We start from the raw sequence: 17970 nt of genomic DNA, 5'->3' as shown, positions 1-17970 counted from the left end.
GAGGCTGCCTGGAAGAGGGGACACACAACAATAGGAATGGGCTTGTTCTGAGGCTCTGGCTCCCAGGGTTCTAACACGGATGGATACCTTTAGCTTTTCCCATCCGAGAGTCTGTCCCTAGTGCTATATAGCAAGAACCATGGACCAAAGTGAGAATCTCAACTTCTCTTTATCAGCTGGATAAGCTCTGGGGAGCTACTGGACCTCTGCGGACCTTAGCTCCCCGGGAAAATGGAAACAATAGCAGAAGCTACCTCCTCCGATTGCTGTGGGGTTTAAGGGAGTGGGCACGAGCGGTGGGTAAACGTTTGCAGATAATTATGACTATTGTTTCCCGGGGCCGTGCGTCCAGTCCAGACACCATCTTCCTCCTAATTCTAGGTCAGGTCAGGTATCTCAGATCCTCGCCCCTTCGAGGACCGCGGGAGGCCAGGTGGGCGACGAGGCCCGGGCCGTGGGGCAGGCCGGCTGGGTTTCGGGCCGCAGCCGCATTTCCGGGCTGGCCTGGGCCGGGAGCAGGGGGAAGGGCAGCCCAGGCCTGCGCTGGCCACTGTGTGACGCGCCCCCTCATTTGCATACTGCACGCCGATTGGTCACGGCGGCCGCCGGGACCAGAGGCCGGCCCCCTCCCCCTCCCGCCGCAGCGGCGGCAGCAGCTGGTCTCGGTGTAAACAAGTCGCGGCGGCTGCGAACCCGGGCCGGGGGGGACGGCGCCCACCAGGAGCGCCCCCCTCTCCCAGGCCAGGCCACCCCGGCAGACCGGACCCCCGCGCGCCCAGGCGAGGTGAGGACCGCATCGTCAGGGCTGCGCGTCGCCCCGCGCCCCCGCCCCGGCGGCGAGGACTGCCCCTTCCCTCGGCGCCCGCCCCCCACCCCTACTCCCCAGGTGAGCCCCGGGGTCTCAGGTAAGGCTCCGCGATGCAGGTAAGATCCCCTTGGCATAGGTAAGGCCCCAACGCCCCCGGGTAAGAGCCCCTCCTCTCCTAGATGACCCTCCACCCTCAGTGAGGCCTCCTGCCTTCTCCAGGTGAGGGATCCTCTCCCCAGGTGAACTCTCTGGACCTCAAGGGAAGTCACCCCCAACCCCTGCAGTTCAGATGAGGTCGTAAGGACCATACAATCCCCAACCCCTTGCAAGCTACCCCTAAACGAAGAACTGACAGTCATCTATTCTGGAGACCCTTCCTCCAGTTTCAATTGCTAGGTCAGCAGGGGTGAGGCCGAAAGCAGGTGGGTGACTCATTTGAGGCTCCTCCTAGCCTCAGTTTCCCCATTGATGCAACTTGAGGCCTCCTCCATGAGTCAAAACTGAGAGCTCTGGCCCCTGGAGAGGCTGCTGGCTCTGGGGAGAGAACACAGCAGCCAAGTGTGACAGAGAGAGTCCCCGTGGCCCAGGGCGTGCCTGCATGTGTGTAGCCAGGGTCCTGACAGCCCACTCCGTCCCCTGCAGGCACTGGGCTCCCTCTGCTCCCCGTGGGCTGCTCCCCGCGTGGGGCCACTGCCCCTGGCCCCCGCCATGGTGCGGATTTCAAAGCCCAAGACGTTTCAGGCCTACCTGGATGATTGTCACCGGAGGTATAGCTGTGCCCACTGCCGCGCTCACCTGGCCAACCACGACGACCTCATCTCCAAGGTAACCAGGTCACAGCTGGGGCTGGAATGGGAGACTAGAGGGGCTGCCTGGCAGCTCCCCACCAGTAGCCCTGACACCCCTTCCTCTCTCCCTCCCACCCTTTAGTCCTTCCAGGGCAGTCAGGGGCGAGCCTACCTCTTCAACTCTGTGTGAGTATCTACTCTCCCGTCTTCTTTTCTCTGACCTCTGTTGTGAGTTGTGACCCCTGCCATCATACTGAGACTCTCAAGAGTCTCCTGGTTTGGGTAGGAAGCTGTGCTCCCCCTTCTCTTGAGTGCTAAGGACAGATACAGTTGGATCCAAGCTAGAGGGGGGCTTTGTGATGGAGGGACCCTCCCTGGGACTGCTCCCGTGTCCCCACAGGGTGAACGTGGGCTGCGGGCCAGCCGAGGAGCGGGTGCTGCTGACAGGCCTCCATGCTGTCGCTGACATCCATTGTGAAAACTGCAAGACCACTTTGGGCTGGAAATATGTGAGTCAGTGACCTCTGACCTCAGGCTAGCCTTTGACCTGACCTCACATCACCTCCTCCTCACAGGCAGTCATCTGGTAATCTTTCAGGGTGTACAGGTCCAAGTCACCCAAGTCAAACTTGTCTTTTCTTCCCTTGACCATGTTCTCTCCTCTCACATCCTACAAGGGCTTTTAAGGTTTTTCTCTTAACTCATACTTCTCCTCGCAGCCACGAGCATTCCCATTTTTGAGATGAGAATATAATCAGAATGACTGTTTATTGAATACTTATGTGCCAGACACTGTTACATGCTTGGCATATCTTATCTCATTCACTCATTACAGCAATCCTGTAGGTAGTCTGTTATTATCTCCACTTTACAGAAGAAGAAAGGAAGGCCCAGAGATGTTAGGTAACTTCCCCAAGGTCACACAGCTGGTAAGTAACACAACAGGGACCAGAATCCTCATTTTCTCTCTCTTTTTTAAACTCCAAACCCTTGACCCCCAGCTTCGTATTGCCATTCAGAGGATCAGAGAAGTTGCCCCAAACCCCACAGCAACGTAGAGTTTGGGTCCATGAGCCTCCTTTTCCACTGCCCTCATCACCACTGCTGTTCTTCAGCGTCTGATTTCACTATCCTCTCATTTCCTTATTGGTAGTGGAAGATAAAGGGACCCACTGACACCCAAGGTTGTTATGGGAATCAGATTAGATGTAGCAAAAGGAGATGCTCTTGGGAAATTGCGAGGGACAGGAATCCTCGGGCATCTCTTGGAGCTGTAGTGCCTCTGGGAGGTGAATGCCCCAGGCAGAGACAGAAGCGTGCGGCCCTGCCATAGATTTGCTCTGTGTTCCTGGACAGGTGGTTTGCCCGCTCTGGACCTCTGTAAAATAAAGAAGTGGCCTAATCCAGAGGCCAAAAATTCAAGTGCTTGCAGGGCCAAGCAGATTCTGTGGATCTGCAAAAGGGGCAACGTAGATCTCCAGAGGGGGACATTCTGGCCAAATGGAATGAGCACGACCTTCCCCATGTTTTAGTATCTGAAGGTTATTTTTATTAAACTCTCTGTTGGTTGAACAAAACATATGCATAGGCCAAAATTGGTCCTGAGGCTACCAGTTTGTATTCCCTGGAACTTCTGAGAAGCTTCCATATCCTCTCTCTGTTGGAGCCAACATTAGTATTAATACTTGAAAAGTACCTGTCACTCAGAGAGTTCTGTCTATCCCCTATTAGTGAGATACCTGGCCCTGCCATATACCAGCTCTGTGTCTGTGGGCAGGTGGCTTGGTTTCTTGGGTGATAGTTTCCTCATATGTAAAATGGGGCCCATCATATTCACTCCCCAACCCCTACCCTTTTGGTTAGGCCCTGCCCTACCTCCAAGCATAACAGCCTCTTCCCTCCTTTCAGGAACAGGCCTTCGAGAGCAGCCAGAAGTACAAAGAGGGGAAGTACATCATTGAACTCAACCACATGATCAAAGACAACGGCTGGGACTGACCCCTGCTCCTGACGTATGTGGCGCCAGCCCGGCCTGGCCGCCAGGGGGCGCCACTGGCTTCCCTTCACCCGAACGGAGCTCTGGACCCTCAGGCCTCCTACAGAGGAAGGATCCAGCTCCTGTACATATATTTTATTGCATGCACTGTGACCTTGGGGGGAGATCGGAAGGTGGACAAAGTGGACGACACCCCCGCACCTCCCTGCGATCTGGCTGGCTTGGATCTCGTTTTTAAACCCCTTCCTACCCCGCCTGCCCTCTAGATATGGCCTGTGTGCTGCTCTCTTGGCCCCAGTGCACCATCTGCCCCGTGACGTTCTCCCACCGAGCCCCTCTTACCCTACGCGTGTCTGCTCCCCTTGTTCTGTAGCGTTTGTACATAATAAAACAATGGAGTGGAGACAGCCCCAGGCTCATGTGGAATCGGGAAGGGGGTACTCAGATGCGGATTCCTGCCTCTATAGACCTGTTCCCCTTTGAGTCCCGGAGGCATGGGGTAGGCACGGCGGTCAAAGGTGGGAGCCTTCGCTTCTGGGACTCAGCTGTCTTCTCTAGAACCCGCGACGGATCTCACTGCTGGCAGAGATCCCGGAGCCCTTTCTAGCTCGTTAGGCCTTGACCTCAGCTGATCGGCATCTTCTCAGCCTAAGCGTTTTGACGCCGCCTAGGGGCAGCTCTCCTGGGAGGCAACCGCGCAGCGGGTTTCACCGCCCACCTCGTCTCAACTACAGCTTCCAGCGGCCCCAGCGGCATCCGCCTGTCCCCTTCGCGCCGAAGGTCGGCGCTAAGCCTGCCGGGTAGTGTAGTTCCGAGGGTTCCCCAACGCGGGACCTTCTGGGAAACCGGGACGTCCGCGGTCAGAGACCGTCGAGCTGTGAACGTCTCTAAACTTTTGAGACTTGGCCGAGGCTGGAGGTTTTAGAGAATGGGAGCAGGGAAGGACTCCAGCGTTCAGGCCTCGGCTGCGGACTCTTCGAGGTCCCCAGTGCCCCGCGTAACAATAAGCTTAGGCCGCGTCCCTCCAGCCCTGCTCCTTCCCTCCAGTCATGCTTCCTCCCTCCAAGTCTCGTCCTCCAAGTGAAGTGGGGGGTCACCTGCCAGAAAAGTCTGGGGCGCCAAGGTCTGCCCTAGGATTCCAGGCTCCATCCCAGCGTCCAGGCCCCGCCCCTCAGTAGCTTATCCCTAGCCGGGGCTCCCCCCGTGGGAACGGGGACCAGCTGGCCGGAAGCGCCAAACTGCGTCCCTGTCGAGCCCCGGGGATCAATCAGGCCGAGGAGTTAATTATGTAATGAGGGGGCAGGGGGTCGGGGCTAATGAAGCCTGGGGGGAAGGGGAGGAGGGGAGGGTACCCAGGTATCCGGCCCCCTCTTGGACCCCTTCCAGGCCCCAGGGGTCTCCACCCCGGCCTAACTCCAGGGCCCCAAAGAGGGGAGGGGCTGTGATCCTGGATCTGGAAGGGGCTGAGCTGTGAGCTATAAAGGGGGCATCTCTCAGCACTGGGGCACTGTAGGCAGCGTGTCCCGAGGCCAGACAGGACTACTCCATGTACCACCCACGAGAGTTGTACCCCTCCCTGGGGACTGGCTACCGCCTTGGGCCCCCCCAGCCTGGAGCAGATTCCAGCTTCCCGCCTGCCCTGGCAGAGGGCTACCGCTACCCTGGTGAGCAGAGAGAATTGAGTTCGGTGTAAGAATTGGGGTGGGGGCTGTGGCCCTCAGCTGGCCCCTCATTCTCCTCCCATCTCCAGATCTGGACACTCCCAAACTGGATTGCTTCCTCTCTGGGATTGAGGCTGCTCCCCGAACTCTGGCAGCTCCCCCACCTCTACCCCCGCTGCCCCCAGCCCTGGGCACTGAGCCGCCGCCCCCTTCAGCCCCAGAGGGCCTTCATTCACTCCCTGGAGTCAGCCTGAGCCTGGAGAACCGGGAGCTGTGGAAAGAGTTCAACTCCGTGGGAACAGAGATGATCATCACCAAAGCTGGGAGGTGAGGGGGCTGGGCCAGGGTCAGAGAACCCAGTGTGTTCCTGGTGAGGGAAGGGCAGAGTTCCTGGGGATGGGGCTAGTGTGGGGATTTCTAAGGGGGCTAGACCTCTGCCTGAGTTCAGAGTGTGACTGTGGCCTGGGTCAGGGGTCATTCTGTGGCAAGGGTCAAGGGTCAGTCTGTGGTCTGACTGGTTTAGGAACTAACCTATGGCAAGGGTCCTAGATCTTTCTGGGCTAGGGACAGGAAGTCCAGCTGGGCTTTAAGTTAGTATGTGGTCTAGATAAGGGGTCAGTCTGCACCTAGATTCAAGATTCAGACTATAACGGGGGTCAAGGGCCAGCCACTGACCAGCATCAGGGAAATCTGGCCAGGATCAGGGGTCAGTATGTGACTAGTTCTGGGGTCATCTTGTTGGCAGGGGTATGGTCAGTATGGTCAGTGGGTCTTTCTCTAGCCCAGGGACTCAGGCACTAGCACGTGAGTCCTCTTTTTATTTTCTCTGAAGCAAGTTTGTCCAGCAGCTGTAGATTCTGGTGCTGAAGATGAAGTAAGGAGACCAGGGTGGGGAGCAGAAGGCTCCTGGCAAGATTTCTGGGGGGAAAGTGTGTCACTCCTGCTTCTGCAAGTGGGTTTGAGGGGTTAGGGGTCCAGACTCTGCTCCTACCCTGCTGTCCTGTTTCTTATCTGTAAAATGGGATGAGACAGGGCTTACAGCTCTAAGATCCTGCCTTCTGAGTTCTGATTCCACGTTCCTCGAGTCTCTGTGACAGAACTGGATGAGCCAGTGACTATGCCACCTTGCTGGTGCTGTGCTCACCCCTGACTAGTGGGTAGCTCCAGGACTCTCTGGTCCCTTCCCCCATTCCAGGCGCATGTTCCCTGCTTGCCGAGTATCAGTCACTGGCCTGGACCCCGAGGCCCGCTACCTGTTTCTTCTGGACGTGGTCCCGGTGGATGGGGCTCGCTACCGCTGGCAGGGCCGGCGCTGGGAGCCCAGCGGCAAGGCAGAGCCCCGCCTGCCTGACCGTGTTTACATTCACCCGGACTCCCCTGCCACTGGAGCCCACTGGATGCGGCAGCCTGTGTCTTTCCACCGTGTCAAGCTCACCAACAGCACACTGGACCCCCATGGCCACGTGAGGCCCAGGCTGGAACACCCCCGCCCCCGCCCCCCCCCCCCGCCCCCGCCATGAGGGTTGGAGTGGGACCAGGGTAGGGAGTCACTCCTCTTTCTTCCCTCCCAGCTGATCTTGCATTCCATGCATAAGTATCAGCCCCGCATACACTTGGTGCGGGCAGCCCAGCTCTGCAGCCAACACTGGGGGGGCGTTGCCTCCTTCCGCTTCCCGGAGACCACGTTCATCTCTGTGACAGCCTACCAGAACCCACGGGTGAGTGACCCTGCTGGAGCGGGTGGCATCACCCTGCCCTGGCTGCAAGAGTCTTGATTCTGGGTGTACAGCATCCTCCCCCCACTCCCCACCCCCAGATCACGCAACTGAAGATTGCAGCCAACCCCTTTGCCAAGGGCTTCCGGGAGAATGGCCGAAACTGTAAGAGGTGGGCATCATTCACTCATTCAGTCGTTGTCATCAAATGTTTACTGTGTGCTGGGCACTGTGCTGGACTCCTGGAACCCAACGTAAGTAAACATGTGTTGTCACTCACTGATCTGACAAATACTTATTTAGTACCTGCTTATGTGCCGGGCACAGTTCTAGGCAGTGAAGATGCAGAACAAACCAAAGCCCCTGCCCTCATGGAACTGATACTCTAGTGGGCAGAGCAGACAAGTAAACAAGAGAAGTAAATATGTTAGGGATATATATGTGGGATAAGTTCTATAGAGAAAAAAAAGCAAGGAAGATCAGGACTGGAGAGATGAGTCCTGGAAAGCCCTCACTAAGAGGACGTTTGTGAAGACTCGGAGGAAGTATGGAAGGGAACCATGTGAGTATCTGGGAACATGCCAGGGGCCTGGGGTAGGAGCATGCTACAGTATGGCTGGTGTGGAGTGAAAGAGGCAATAGGGAGCCAGATTATGGTGGGCTGTAAAGGTTTGGTTAGGACATTAGCTTCTTCTAACTAACCCTAACCCCTCAGAGCTGGCCTTTGCCCTCAAGACACTTAGAGTCAGGCAGAAGAGATAGATATTAACTCAAGGATCACCCTGATGAATGTAACAGTCTCGCTCTTGACAAGTTATCAAGGTAGCCCAGTGGAAAGAACCTGTCTGCCAATGCAGGAGATGTGAATTTGATCCCTGGATTAGGAAGATCCCCTGGAGAAAGACATGGCAACACACTTCAGTATTCTTGCCTGGGCAATCCCATGGACAGAGGAGCCTGGCGGGCTACAATCCGTGGGGTCACAAAAGAGTCCGACACAACTTAGCAACTAAACAACTGCTGTTTTCTAGTCATTTAATTCTCTGTCCTTCCATTCCTTCTTCTGTAAAATGGGTATAATAATGGCACCTACCTGATAGGGTCCCTGGGTGAAGTGCCTGGCACCTGGTTTAAGCACCATTATTACCATCATCATCACCATTATCATCATCACCATCATCATCACTGTCCCCCAGGGAGCGAGATGCCCGTGTGAAGAGGAAACTGCGGGGCCCAGAGCCGGCAGCCACAGCGGGCTATGGGAGTGGAGGTAAGTGTCGTTCCGGAGGTGATGGGACCAGGCCTGAGATGCCGATCCTCCTTAACCCGCTCTGGCCCTTCTGTCTCCCCAGATGCTCCAGGTGGTCCCTGTGATTCCACACTGGGTGGGGATGTTCGGGAGTCAGACCCAGAGCAGGCCCCAGTGCCTGGGGAAGCTGCCCCTGCCCCAGCTCCTCCCTGCGGTGGCCCCAGTGCTGAGGCCTACCTGCTGCACCCTGCCGCTTTCCACGGGGCCCCCAGTCACCTTCCAACCAGGTGAGTGGGTCAGGGGCACAGGGCTGGGCTGTTCTGGGCTGAGGTGGGGGGGAGGTTCCCTCTCCCCTGTCCTGATATCTTTCCGCTCTTCAGGAATCCCAGCTTCCCGGAGGCTCCAGACTCTGGGCGCCCAGCGCCCTACTCAGCCGCCTTCCTGGAGCTGCAGCCCGGGCCAGCAGGCTCAGGATACCCAGCAGCAGCACCCTCAGCATCCTTTGCCTCGCACTTCCTCCAAGGGGGCCCCTTCCCACTGCCCTACCCTGGGCCTGGGGCTTACCTAGATGTGGGCTCCAAACCAATGTACTGAGCCTTTGCTAAGCCCCCTGCCTGCCTCCCTCCCCATCTTCCAGTTCCCTTCCCCCAGGCCTGTTGCCCCCTCACTTCCACTACCCCTTCCCCCACACCAAATGGCTGCCTTGGGCCTCCCTCACCCCACTTCACACTTTGATTTCGCTCCCACCCCCCTCTGGCTTCAAAGCTCTGGCTAAGCCGCTGGGAGTCCAGCTGGGGCCAGCTTCCCCTTCCAGGCTCTCACCTCGGTGTGAATGGAGGGGGCTCTGCCTGGCCAAATGGGGCCTGGGACCAGCACTCCCACCCCCAGCCTCACCCTTGGGCTCTACAAGTCCTACCCCCTCTCCCCAGGGCGAGCCACACGGGTCTGTTCTCAGGTCCAGAGTATTTTTGTTAATAAAACTCGAAGGACATCAGTGCTCTGGAAACACTGGGCTAATGGTCTTTGGCCCTGAGTGGGGCTGGGTGAGCAGAGGTTTTGTGAGGAGACGCAGGCCCCAATCAAGACTTGTCATTTCCAGCTGCTTGACCTTGTGAATCTAAGTCAATGCTCGGGGTCTGCTTCCTCTTCAGAAAGATGGAGAAATCTGTCTTGACATGCCATTCTGAGAATTAAATGGGGCTGCCTGAGAACCCAGCCCTCTCTCTGGCACTCAGGAAGCCCCCAGGAGCGATCACTGGCACTGGACGGGGACCAGGAGGCTCTGGGCAAGCTGACTGGCTGAGCCTCACCTTGCTGGCAGGATTAGGGTTCTGACACGAATCCCAGGTCCCAGGCTGCTCATACCCAGTCAACACCAACCGAAAGACCATTTTTCTTCTTTTATTAGAATTTTTTTCTTTTTTTTTTTGTTTTTCTCAAAATTTTTATCTAAAAACAAACCAAAAAAAAAAAAAGGAAAAAAAGAAAACCAAAATTATTGGAAACTTCATGGTTCAAGTGGGGAGACGGGAGGAGGAGCATGGAACTGAGGCTCCCAGCCTCTCCAGAAAAGTCCTCACCCTCGAAGTGCCCTCTTTTGCAGGGAGAGCAAAGCTGGGGACAGGCCCCCCAACGCCCAGCCTCCGTCTGAAGAGGGCAGAGTCACAGTGGTCCGGGGGCCGGAGGGGGGCAGGGCCAAAGGGGTCACAGGAAGTAGTCGGCCACGGGCTTTTTGGAGGGGATGCCCCGTGTCTCTTGGGGAGCGGCCTCGAAGATGATGAAGTCTTTCTGGAGATGCTCGTCCAGCTCCAAGATGGCTGCCACATTCCCACAGCTGGAAGGCGGGGGAAGGCAGGGGCAGCAGTGTTAATAGAGTGGCTCAGCCTGGATCCCTACCTCAACCTCCCCAGCCCAGGCAGCTCACCGGTAGCAGTAGTTGGGTGCCGACCACACAGTGAGTACAGTCTCGTTGAAGTGCCACTTGTAACCTTCCATCACCAGTTGGTGGGCACGGCAGATCATGTCAATGTCGTTGGCTGCATTGAACTGGGCCACCACGTCACTGCCAAACAGGTAGCCGGCCCCACGGGGGCTCACGCCCCAGCCTGTTGTGTCTGAGGCAAGCAAGGGACAGGATGGTGAGAGCGCATCCTCAGGGCTGCCCGCTGCTCTTCGCAGAAGAGCCTGCCTCCCTCCCCCAGTGAGGCCTGTGCAGCAAGAACACAGGGCCCAAAGGTATTCTGAGGCAGCCTCGGGACAGGACAGCAAACGCTGAAGCGGATATGCTCCAAAGAAGAAAGAATTACCTGATAGTTGGAGCCGCCTGATTATCAGCGTGACCATCTAATTTACTGTCCAAACAGGTACATGCAAGAGTGAAAGGAGGTGCTGACAGTAAGCACGCTGGACAGCACCTGTGACTCAGGGCAGCCCAGCCAGCAGGGAGGTAGGGACAGGGCAGAGAGGGAGCGGAGGCTGGTGTCACATGTCACAGCACAAGAGGCCCAGACTGGTGCTGGGAGGCCTGGCTCTCATCTCGGCAATGCTCCATACTAGCTGATGCCCACAACACGAGGGCTCCTTGTGTGTACGTGCTAAGTCACTTCAGTTATGTCTGACTTTGTGACCCTATGGACTGTAGCCCACCAGGCTCCCGTCCTTGGGATTCTCCAGGCAAGAATACTGGAGTGGGTTGCCATGCCCTCCCGGGGATCTTCCAGACCCAGGGATTGAACCCGCATCTCTTACATCTCCTGCACTGGCAGGCGAGTTCTGGGGGCAATCATTCTGGGAGCCTGATCCTTGCAGAAGCCCCTTCACATTCAGGAAGCCGATGATTCACATTCAACAAACCCCTGAAGTATGACGTACATGCCCCCCACCCCGCCACCCCCTAGCTCAAAGCACCCAGCTACCCTCATCCCCGCTCCTTATAGAGGATGCCAGCCCATTGGCCATCAAGCACCAATGCCAGTAAAGACCAGCCCCGCTCTGCCCCAAACTCACCTGCCCGGGGCCATCCCTTCCAGGCACCAGATCTAACCACAGGACCCCCTAGGTCATTCAGCAAACTAAGAACAGAGCTCTTGACCTCACCTTCAGGGTCGGACCAGAGCAGGTCACACATGGGCCCGTCGTGGGGCACCTCTTGCTTTCGGTCAATTGTCCGGATCTGGTCCAGCGTCTGGATGGAGGGGGAGAGCCCCCCATGCACACAGAAGATCTATGGGGAGAGCAAGACTGGCTCAGGCCTGGCACCTCTCCCAGCCCTCCTGTCCCCAGGGAGCTACACGGCGGGCCTACCTTGCCATCGATGATGGCCGACAGGCTGAGGTAGTCAAAGATCTCAGTGCAGTAGCGCCACACGGTCACCGAGCCGTACTTGCGCAGACACTCGTCATAGAAGCCGTAGACCTGGGTGATCTGACGGCTCTCATGGTTGCCCCGGATCAGGGTGATGCGGTCAGGATAGCGAACCTGGAGGCAGTCACCGTGCAGGGCCTGTCCCTCCCTCCTTGACGTCCTCATGTCTGCCAGCCCCGCTCCATGCTCACCACCACCACCCTGGTCCAGATTCTGGTCATCTCTGCCCGAATCGTGCCACACTCACTTCACAGGCGCCCCGACCCGCCTCCAGAGGATGCGAAGTTGAATCCTCTCACACTCCCTCCCACCTCCCACTTCAAGTACAAACCTAACCGTCCCTCCTTCATCCACCAGGTACGGACCAAGCCCTTAGCAAGACATTTAGAGCACCTTGTCATCTGGCCTCTTACAACCTCTCTCCCACCAACGGATACTGTATCCAGCTGAACTCCACTCCGGGCCACTTTCTGAACAGGGTGAGCCTCTCTTCCTTCCCGCTATGATGCCGCCCCCACCTCGACCTCATCAGATGCCCCCAAGTCAAGGAAAGCTGCCTGACCACCCAAGCAGAAACGGTCCATCACCAGCAGCACAGCTCAAGAGTTGGGGGCGGATGGGGCAGGAGATGAGGGCAGAAAGGATGCAGGCAGGTCAGACCAGAGGTGACCCAGGTCTTGGCTCCAGAAGCCAGGGAGTCCCACCTTAAGTGCCAGCAGCAGGAGAAACGTTTCGACGCTGTAGAAACCACGATCCACAAAGTCCCCCATGAAGAGGTAGTTAGTCTCAGGGACATCGCCACCCACCTGGGGAGGGAGGAAGAAGGTTCAGCTTGGTCCTAAACTCTCCGCAACCCACTGCAGCGGCCCACTTCCAGTCAAGTCGAGGCCCTTCTTCCACAATGGGCCCACCTAACTAGAGGCCTCTGACTCCCAACCCTGTCACCAAAGTCTCCACTCTCAACTAAAGGGGTCTTGCAGTCACCCCCTGGTCGCCTTTCCTGGCGTTTCCCACACTCACTCTGAACAGCTCCTTGAGGTCATAGAATTGTCCGTGGATGTCACCACACACCTGGAAGTGAGGAGGCAGGTCAGAACTCACAGTCTGGAAGCCCTACTGCCAGGGGCTGTCCTTCAAAAACACCCTACTGCTTTACTTGTTTTTAAATTTTGGCCTCATTGCATGGCACATGGGATCTAGTTCCCACCTGGGATTAAACCCACAAGCCCACAACTCCTGCAGTGGAAACACAGAGTCTTAACTACTGGACCACCAGGGAAGTCCTGGCTTCATTTGTTTATGGGTAAGAAATGGATTTATTTAGAGAAACACACTCCACAGACAGAATGTGGGCCATCGCAGAGGGCAAGAGCCACCTGGAAGTCCCTGTTTAGAAGATCCTTATCAGTCTCGGCCGAGCCAAGTGTGTGTACGTGCGTGCACGTGTGCGCATGTGCTCAGGCACGCCCGACTCTTTGCAACCCCATGGACTGTAGCCCACCAGGCTCCTCTGTCTGTGGAATTTTCCAGGTAAGAATACTGGAGCCGGTTGCCATTTCCTCTTCCAGGGGATCTTCCCTGGATTGAAAGCCTCTACTTCCCAGAGTCGAAAATCTATTCTCCCACCCCAATCCCCTCATCCCACTCTGAGTACCAACTATTCTGTGGGCAAGAGCTAAAGCAAATTCTTTCCAGCTAGACCTGCAGCTCCCAGAGGACCTGGCCTCCTCCTCTCCCTACTCCCTTCCAGGCACCCAGAATAAAGTCACTGGTAACACACAGAACATGTGGAGTTCACTCACTCACCAAATTAGAGTCCTTCTGCCCAGGCCAAGAGCATCCCTCCAGTGACTCCAAAGACCATGCCCACAACTGCCATTTCTTCTAGCAAGGCTCTCTTGAAGATGGGGCTCCCAGGGATGAGGGTAGACCCTGGAGCCCACAAGACTAAGGAGGACGCCCACAGGCCTAACAGACCACGCTAGGCTGTGGAGGGACGGCAGGTACTCACTGTGACTGGGGAGTCCACCCTCTGCACGTTGCTCTCCTCCACCAAGATCTCTCTGGAGACAGAAGACCAAAGTTACCAGAGCTGGGCCAGCCCAACCCAATTTCTGACCTTTTCTGCAGGGCAAGAGAGGATAAGGCTTGAACCTCCATGGGCCAGGTCGGAGGTGCACAATTCCCCCAGGCGAGGCTGACCACAGCCCCCAAGTTCGAGACCCTTCTGTGGTTCCCTGCAGTCGACAGGCCAAAGCCCCAGCTCTTGTTCAGCATCCAAGGCCTTCCCAAGGAGTCTGGGACTTTCCTGGCCTTGACCCTCCTGGCTGCTCCCTTTCACACATCTGGCAACGACTCCCAAAAGACAGAGCTCCTCCTCCTGTCCACACAGTGCCTTGGCTGGGCTCTTAGAGCCCGTCTCTCCCCACCCCAGGGGCCTTCTTCCCCTAGAATGCTCTTGGGCACAAGGGTGGTGCCCTGGGCAGGCCAGCCATCGGATCCACCTTCAAGGCGACATGCTGTTGCCACTCTTCCATCACTCAGAGGAAGCGAGAACTCGGTTCCCTCTTTCCTTGCAGCGTGATCTACTTCTGCCTGAACGAGCTTGACACGGAAATCACTGTCCATTACGGACACCCAGCTTTAAGTAGCGCTGTGCTTTTAGATTTCGTCCTTGACGATCACAGGAGCCGAGGACACTGCAGTTCGCACCATGTGCCAGGTCAGTAGTTAAAGATTTCTGCATGGATGATGCGGGCACTCAAACCACCACCCTCAAAGGCAGGTGCTATGATGATTCCCACAGCTCAGATGAAGAAACCGGCTGTGGTCACACAGACAGGAACTGAATCAAGGCGGCCTGCTCTGGGGTCTGGCTCTTATCAAGTAAATCTGATGTGGGAGGCACCTGCTCAGCCATCACTCTCTCAGCCAGTCCCTTCCCACCAGACCAGAAGCTCCCTGGGCTCAGGGTGCACTGCGTAACTAAGGCAGCTCCAGGGAGGTGTGCCCTGGTTTCCAGGAATGGGAAGAGCCGCTGGTGGTGATCCAAGGGGCCAGAGAGCAGCCAGGCTCTCCCACCTGTCCTGCATCTTGTACCAAACATCCTCATACCACTGCTTACAATACTTTTCCAACTGACTTGGGAGGTTCTTTCCATCCTCATTGGACAAAGAAACTGAGGTTTAGAGAGAAAAGGGGCAGGATCCAGGTCACAAAGCTGGAGGGTGGCTGGAACTCAGAGAAGAGATCTCCTGAGACTTTATACCAGCCCTTTCCACAGACTTGGTCAAAACCTGCCTCCATGCCAGCAAGGCCTCAGCGCAATGTGGGAACCAGGCCCTGGCACCAGCCCTCTCAGGGCTCACGCTTGCTCACTTTCACTGCTGACCACTGACCAAAGAATGAGATGCTGTATCTGGATATGCAGGATCTCATCTGAGCTCTGCAAGAATTTCAAAGACTTGGAGACTTAAGAGTGACTGGACCAGGGTCATACCATTTACAGATGACAAAGCTATACTTCATCCTGAAGACCACCTCATTCAAAACCTTCTGCTGTTCTCAACTGCTGATGTTTTTAATACGAGCAAATGCAGCTCCCAGGCCTTTGCAGTTTCAAGGTCTCGAGTCTCGGTATCCACTGGGCAAGCGAAAGTTCTTGACACCACCAGTCTCAGCCTGGGGCCCTGGTTGGTCCCCAGGAGGCCACAGCCAGATGCTTGAGATGGGCCTCTTCCAGACTGGGCTTGGAATAACAGTGGCCATCTCAGGCCCGAGCCGAGTTCCTCCAAGCTCCATCTCATGAGCTGGACAGGGCCCTCCCACTCCTCAGTAGCACCCTGCTGCCATTCACAGAGCCTAAATGTCTGCCAGGCTGTCAGACGGCTGTAGTGAGCATGGAGGACAGTCAAAGACCTGGATCCAAAACCAGCTTTTCCTCCGATCAGCTGTGAGACCAGGGGTAAGAGGCTCAGTTTCCTCTTTTGTGAAATACTCACCTCTGCCCTGCCCAGTGCACAGGGCTGCAAAGAGCAATGAAGACTGAACACATAACTTCTGTTGTTCTGAAAATCCCACACTATCCAAGCGTTAGCTATCATCACTGCCACACTGATCCAGGCCTTGTGAGGGGCATGAAACTTACAGGAAGAAGAACAGTGCCAGGCAGCAATGAGTTTAAGTTCCTAAAAAAAATGCCAATGAAGACTGAGGGAGCAGGGATATCTGAAAACATCTTGGGGCTACTCTGGTCAGGGAAATCTTGAGCTGGCAAAACATGAAGGATCACAGACGAGCATTTAAAAGGGGACCCTGTATGTTAAACAAACCCACACAGGCCCTGCCTGGCCATGACAGGTCTTTGTGAAGCAAAACCAAACAAAGAGCTCAATGGCCACTTTATCGGTGGCCTCAGTCAAGTCACTGCCATGGCTTCCTATTCTGTAAATGGGGAAAATTATTCCAACTTTGTAGGACTGCTATGGGAAGGAAATAGACATAAGGTCTTTGCCAGTATAAGGCAAGGTGAACAGCGGGTCTGTTGTTAAAAAAAAAAAGTGAGGTAATTCTGCTGACCCCTTCCACACGGTTCTCCAGTGTGTAGAAGCCACAGACAGTTCCTCACGATGCAGGTAACTGGTCTCCTCACAGCTGCCCACACCCTTTAGACCTCTATCCCTGTTCTCCTCCTGCTGTGAATGCCCTTCTTTAGTGGGCCTGCCCCCATCAGCCCTCCAAATTATTTTCAGCTTTCGAGGCCAGCTTTTCTAGTAAGTTCTGTCCTTATCAGCACTGCCCTCTTCCCACAAAGTAGGAACAATAACACCTAATGTTTGTCTAACACTGACATTTAACCAAAACCTAAACACATTCCAAGCACCAACATACTCTTTACAATCATCTTAGTAAGTACTATTATCTTGCTTTAGTATCTCCAGAAGAAGAAACAATCTCAGAGACATCAAGATCACCAACATGGCTAGGAGGTGGTAAAGCTGATTCCAACCCAGTGCTGTCACATTCCAAAGACTGGCTCTTAATCACTACCTCATCCTACTTCCCACAGAACCCTTAGTTGGGCCTCCCTTCACACCTTGCTTATTTCTCCTCTGGCTTATTTACTACTATTTCTTAGGCTCCCACAATCAATGAGTAATCCAATTCCACTTTCTTGCATTATGGCCCGAAAAGGGACAAGACAGGAAAAACTGGCTTTAGGATCCATCCTTCAACTGTTGAATATGAGAGTCCTCACCGGTAAGATGGGATCAATTCCACCCACCTTTTAGGGCTGTTACTGGAATTAAAAGAATACTATAAACCACAAAGGCTTTAGCTTTCCTGCCTTGAACTCCTGTTCTTGCTGACACCTCCTTTTATCATCTTATTCTTCGAGATCTATCCCAAAGTTCAGTTCCTCCAAGAGACATTCTCTATTCCCCGCCCCCCCCACCCCCCGACAGGGTTGTTCCCCTGAGCTTCCTAAGTATTTTCTATACTTAACTCCACTGAAAGCACATCATCTAATACTTCAAGTATCTTTATCCAGGCCTGTCCTCACCCAACAGGCTGGTAGCTCCTGGAGGGAAGAGGCCCTATTCTGCTCCTCTCTGGAAAGCTTCCAGGATGAGCCAGGCCCAAAGTTTTCAGCTGGGTTTACCCCAGGCCGAAACCCGAAGTCTCTCTTCCCCGGAGCCAGCGGGCTCACCTGGCTTTAGCGCACAGGGCTTTGACTTCACTCTCCTTGATGAGCTCGCAGCGCCGTAGCTGCTCGATCTGCCGGTCCAGGTCGCTGATCTCCGCCATGGCCCACCCCCCCGGCGCGGGTCAGAGCCGGGGCCGCCGCCCCCTCCGCACCGCACAGGGGTCTCCTGGTAAAGGCGAAGATGAACCCCCGGATCAGAGTGTTCCTAGGGGGCGCCGGGTCAGCGGGGACAACTCGATTCTGGAGCTGGCCCGGGCCCCCCCCACCCCAACTCCCGCCTCCCCTCACATCGGCCCCAGGGCCCCCAGCGTCCCGCAGCCCGGGCCGCCCCCCGCTAACTCCCGTCGAACTCCGCGGGCCCGCGCTGGGGACGGTGGCCTAGAGGGTTCTCCGACGATTACCGCCGCGGCGACTCCGGCTCTGGCTCTCGGGCTCCCTCTCTTCCTCCTTCCCTTCGCTTTGGGCCGCCGCCACCACCGCTTCTACTTCCGGCCCCGCCGCGGAAGCAGCGGGAGACCAGTTCCGCCCCGAGCCGGATGTGGCGTCATACACGCACTCCCCCTCCCTCGCCGCGCCCTTACCCCACCCCCTCAAGCCTAAGAAGGGCAATAAGCCCGAGGAACCGGATGTCGGCAACGAGCGGGCGGAAGTGATGGTAGGCTAAGCTGATTGGCACCGGGAAG

General features: G+C 56.1%; 3 protein-coding genes across 8 annotated transcripts; 2 read left to right on the top strand and 1 right to left on the bottom strand.

Annotated features, from left to right (window-relative positions):
• The first annotated feature begins 654 nt into the window (after nucleotides 1-654).
• Nucleotides 655-3999, top strand: YPEL3 (yippee like 3). Of its 4 annotated transcripts, XR_015154573.1 has the most exons (6): nucleotides 655-784; nucleotides 1451-1633; nucleotides 1739-1782; nucleotides 1997-2105; nucleotides 2432-2525; nucleotides 3505-3999. XR_015154573.1 is itself a non-coding variant. In XM_086375068.1 (5 exons), exons 2-5 carry the CDS (start codon nucleotides 1517-1519, stop codon nucleotides 3592-3594), a joined length of 360 nt encoding a protein of 119 aa, XP_086231194.1. In that variant the 5' UTR covers nucleotides 655-784; nucleotides 1451-1516; the 3' UTR covers nucleotides 3595-3999. The 4 variants fall into 4 exon arrangements, 2 of the variants coding, with proteins under 2 accessions (XP_086231194.1, XP_086231195.1); XR_015154574.1 differs by lacking the exon at nucleotides 2432-2525 and having other exon boundaries at nucleotides 1997-2182; XM_086375068.1 differs by lacking the exon at nucleotides 2432-2525.
• A 387-nt stretch (nucleotides 4000-4386) lies between these two features.
• On the top strand, nucleotides 4387-9223 carry TBX6 (T-box transcription factor 6). 3 transcript variants are annotated; one of them, XM_086375046.1, is made up of 8 exons: nucleotides 4387-5256; nucleotides 5343-5580; nucleotides 6449-6716; nucleotides 6825-6971; nucleotides 7070-7140; nucleotides 8165-8238; nucleotides 8321-8504; nucleotides 8598-9223. In XM_086375046.1, exons 1-8 carry the CDS (start codon nucleotides 5139-5141, stop codon nucleotides 8809-8811), a joined length of 1314 nt encoding a protein of 437 aa, XP_086231172.1. In that variant the 5' UTR covers nucleotides 4387-5138; the 3' UTR covers nucleotides 8812-9223. The 3 variants fall into 3 exon arrangements, with proteins under 3 accessions (XP_086231172.1, XP_086231174.1, XP_086231173.1); XM_086375048.1 differs by having other exon boundaries at nucleotides 4408-4573; XM_086375047.1 differs by having other exon boundaries at nucleotides 4449-4715.
• A 379-nt stretch (nucleotides 9224-9602) lies between these two features.
• On the bottom strand, nucleotides 9603-17771 carry PPP4C (protein phosphatase 4 catalytic subunit). The gene is made up of 9 exons (XM_086375057.1): nucleotides 17689-17771; nucleotides 17291-17453; nucleotides 13592-13643; nucleotides 12601-12651; nucleotides 12285-12386; nucleotides 11521-11694; nucleotides 11314-11440; nucleotides 10142-10331; nucleotides 9603-10051 (listed from the first exon to the last, which is right to left on the bottom strand). The coding sequence occupies exons 2-9, from the start codon at nucleotides 17386-17388 to the stop codon at nucleotides 9922-9924; spliced, it is 924 nt and encodes a 307-aa protein (XP_086231183.1). The 5' UTR covers nucleotides 17389-17453; nucleotides 17689-17771; the 3' UTR covers nucleotides 9603-9921.
• Nucleotides 17772-17970: the final 199 nt, after the last annotated feature.

Source organism: Bos grunniens, chromosome 25, assembly GCF_055505025.1.
Source record: "Bos grunniens cultivar Pamir isolate PY7600 chromosome 25, Bosgru_T2T1.0, whole genome shotgun sequence".
Lineage (NCBI taxonomy): Eukaryota > Metazoa > Chordata > Mammalia > Artiodactyla > Bovidae > Bos > Bos grunniens.
Note: the sequence above shows the minus strand (reverse complement) of the source record. Positions and strands in the feature narration are given on the sequence as shown.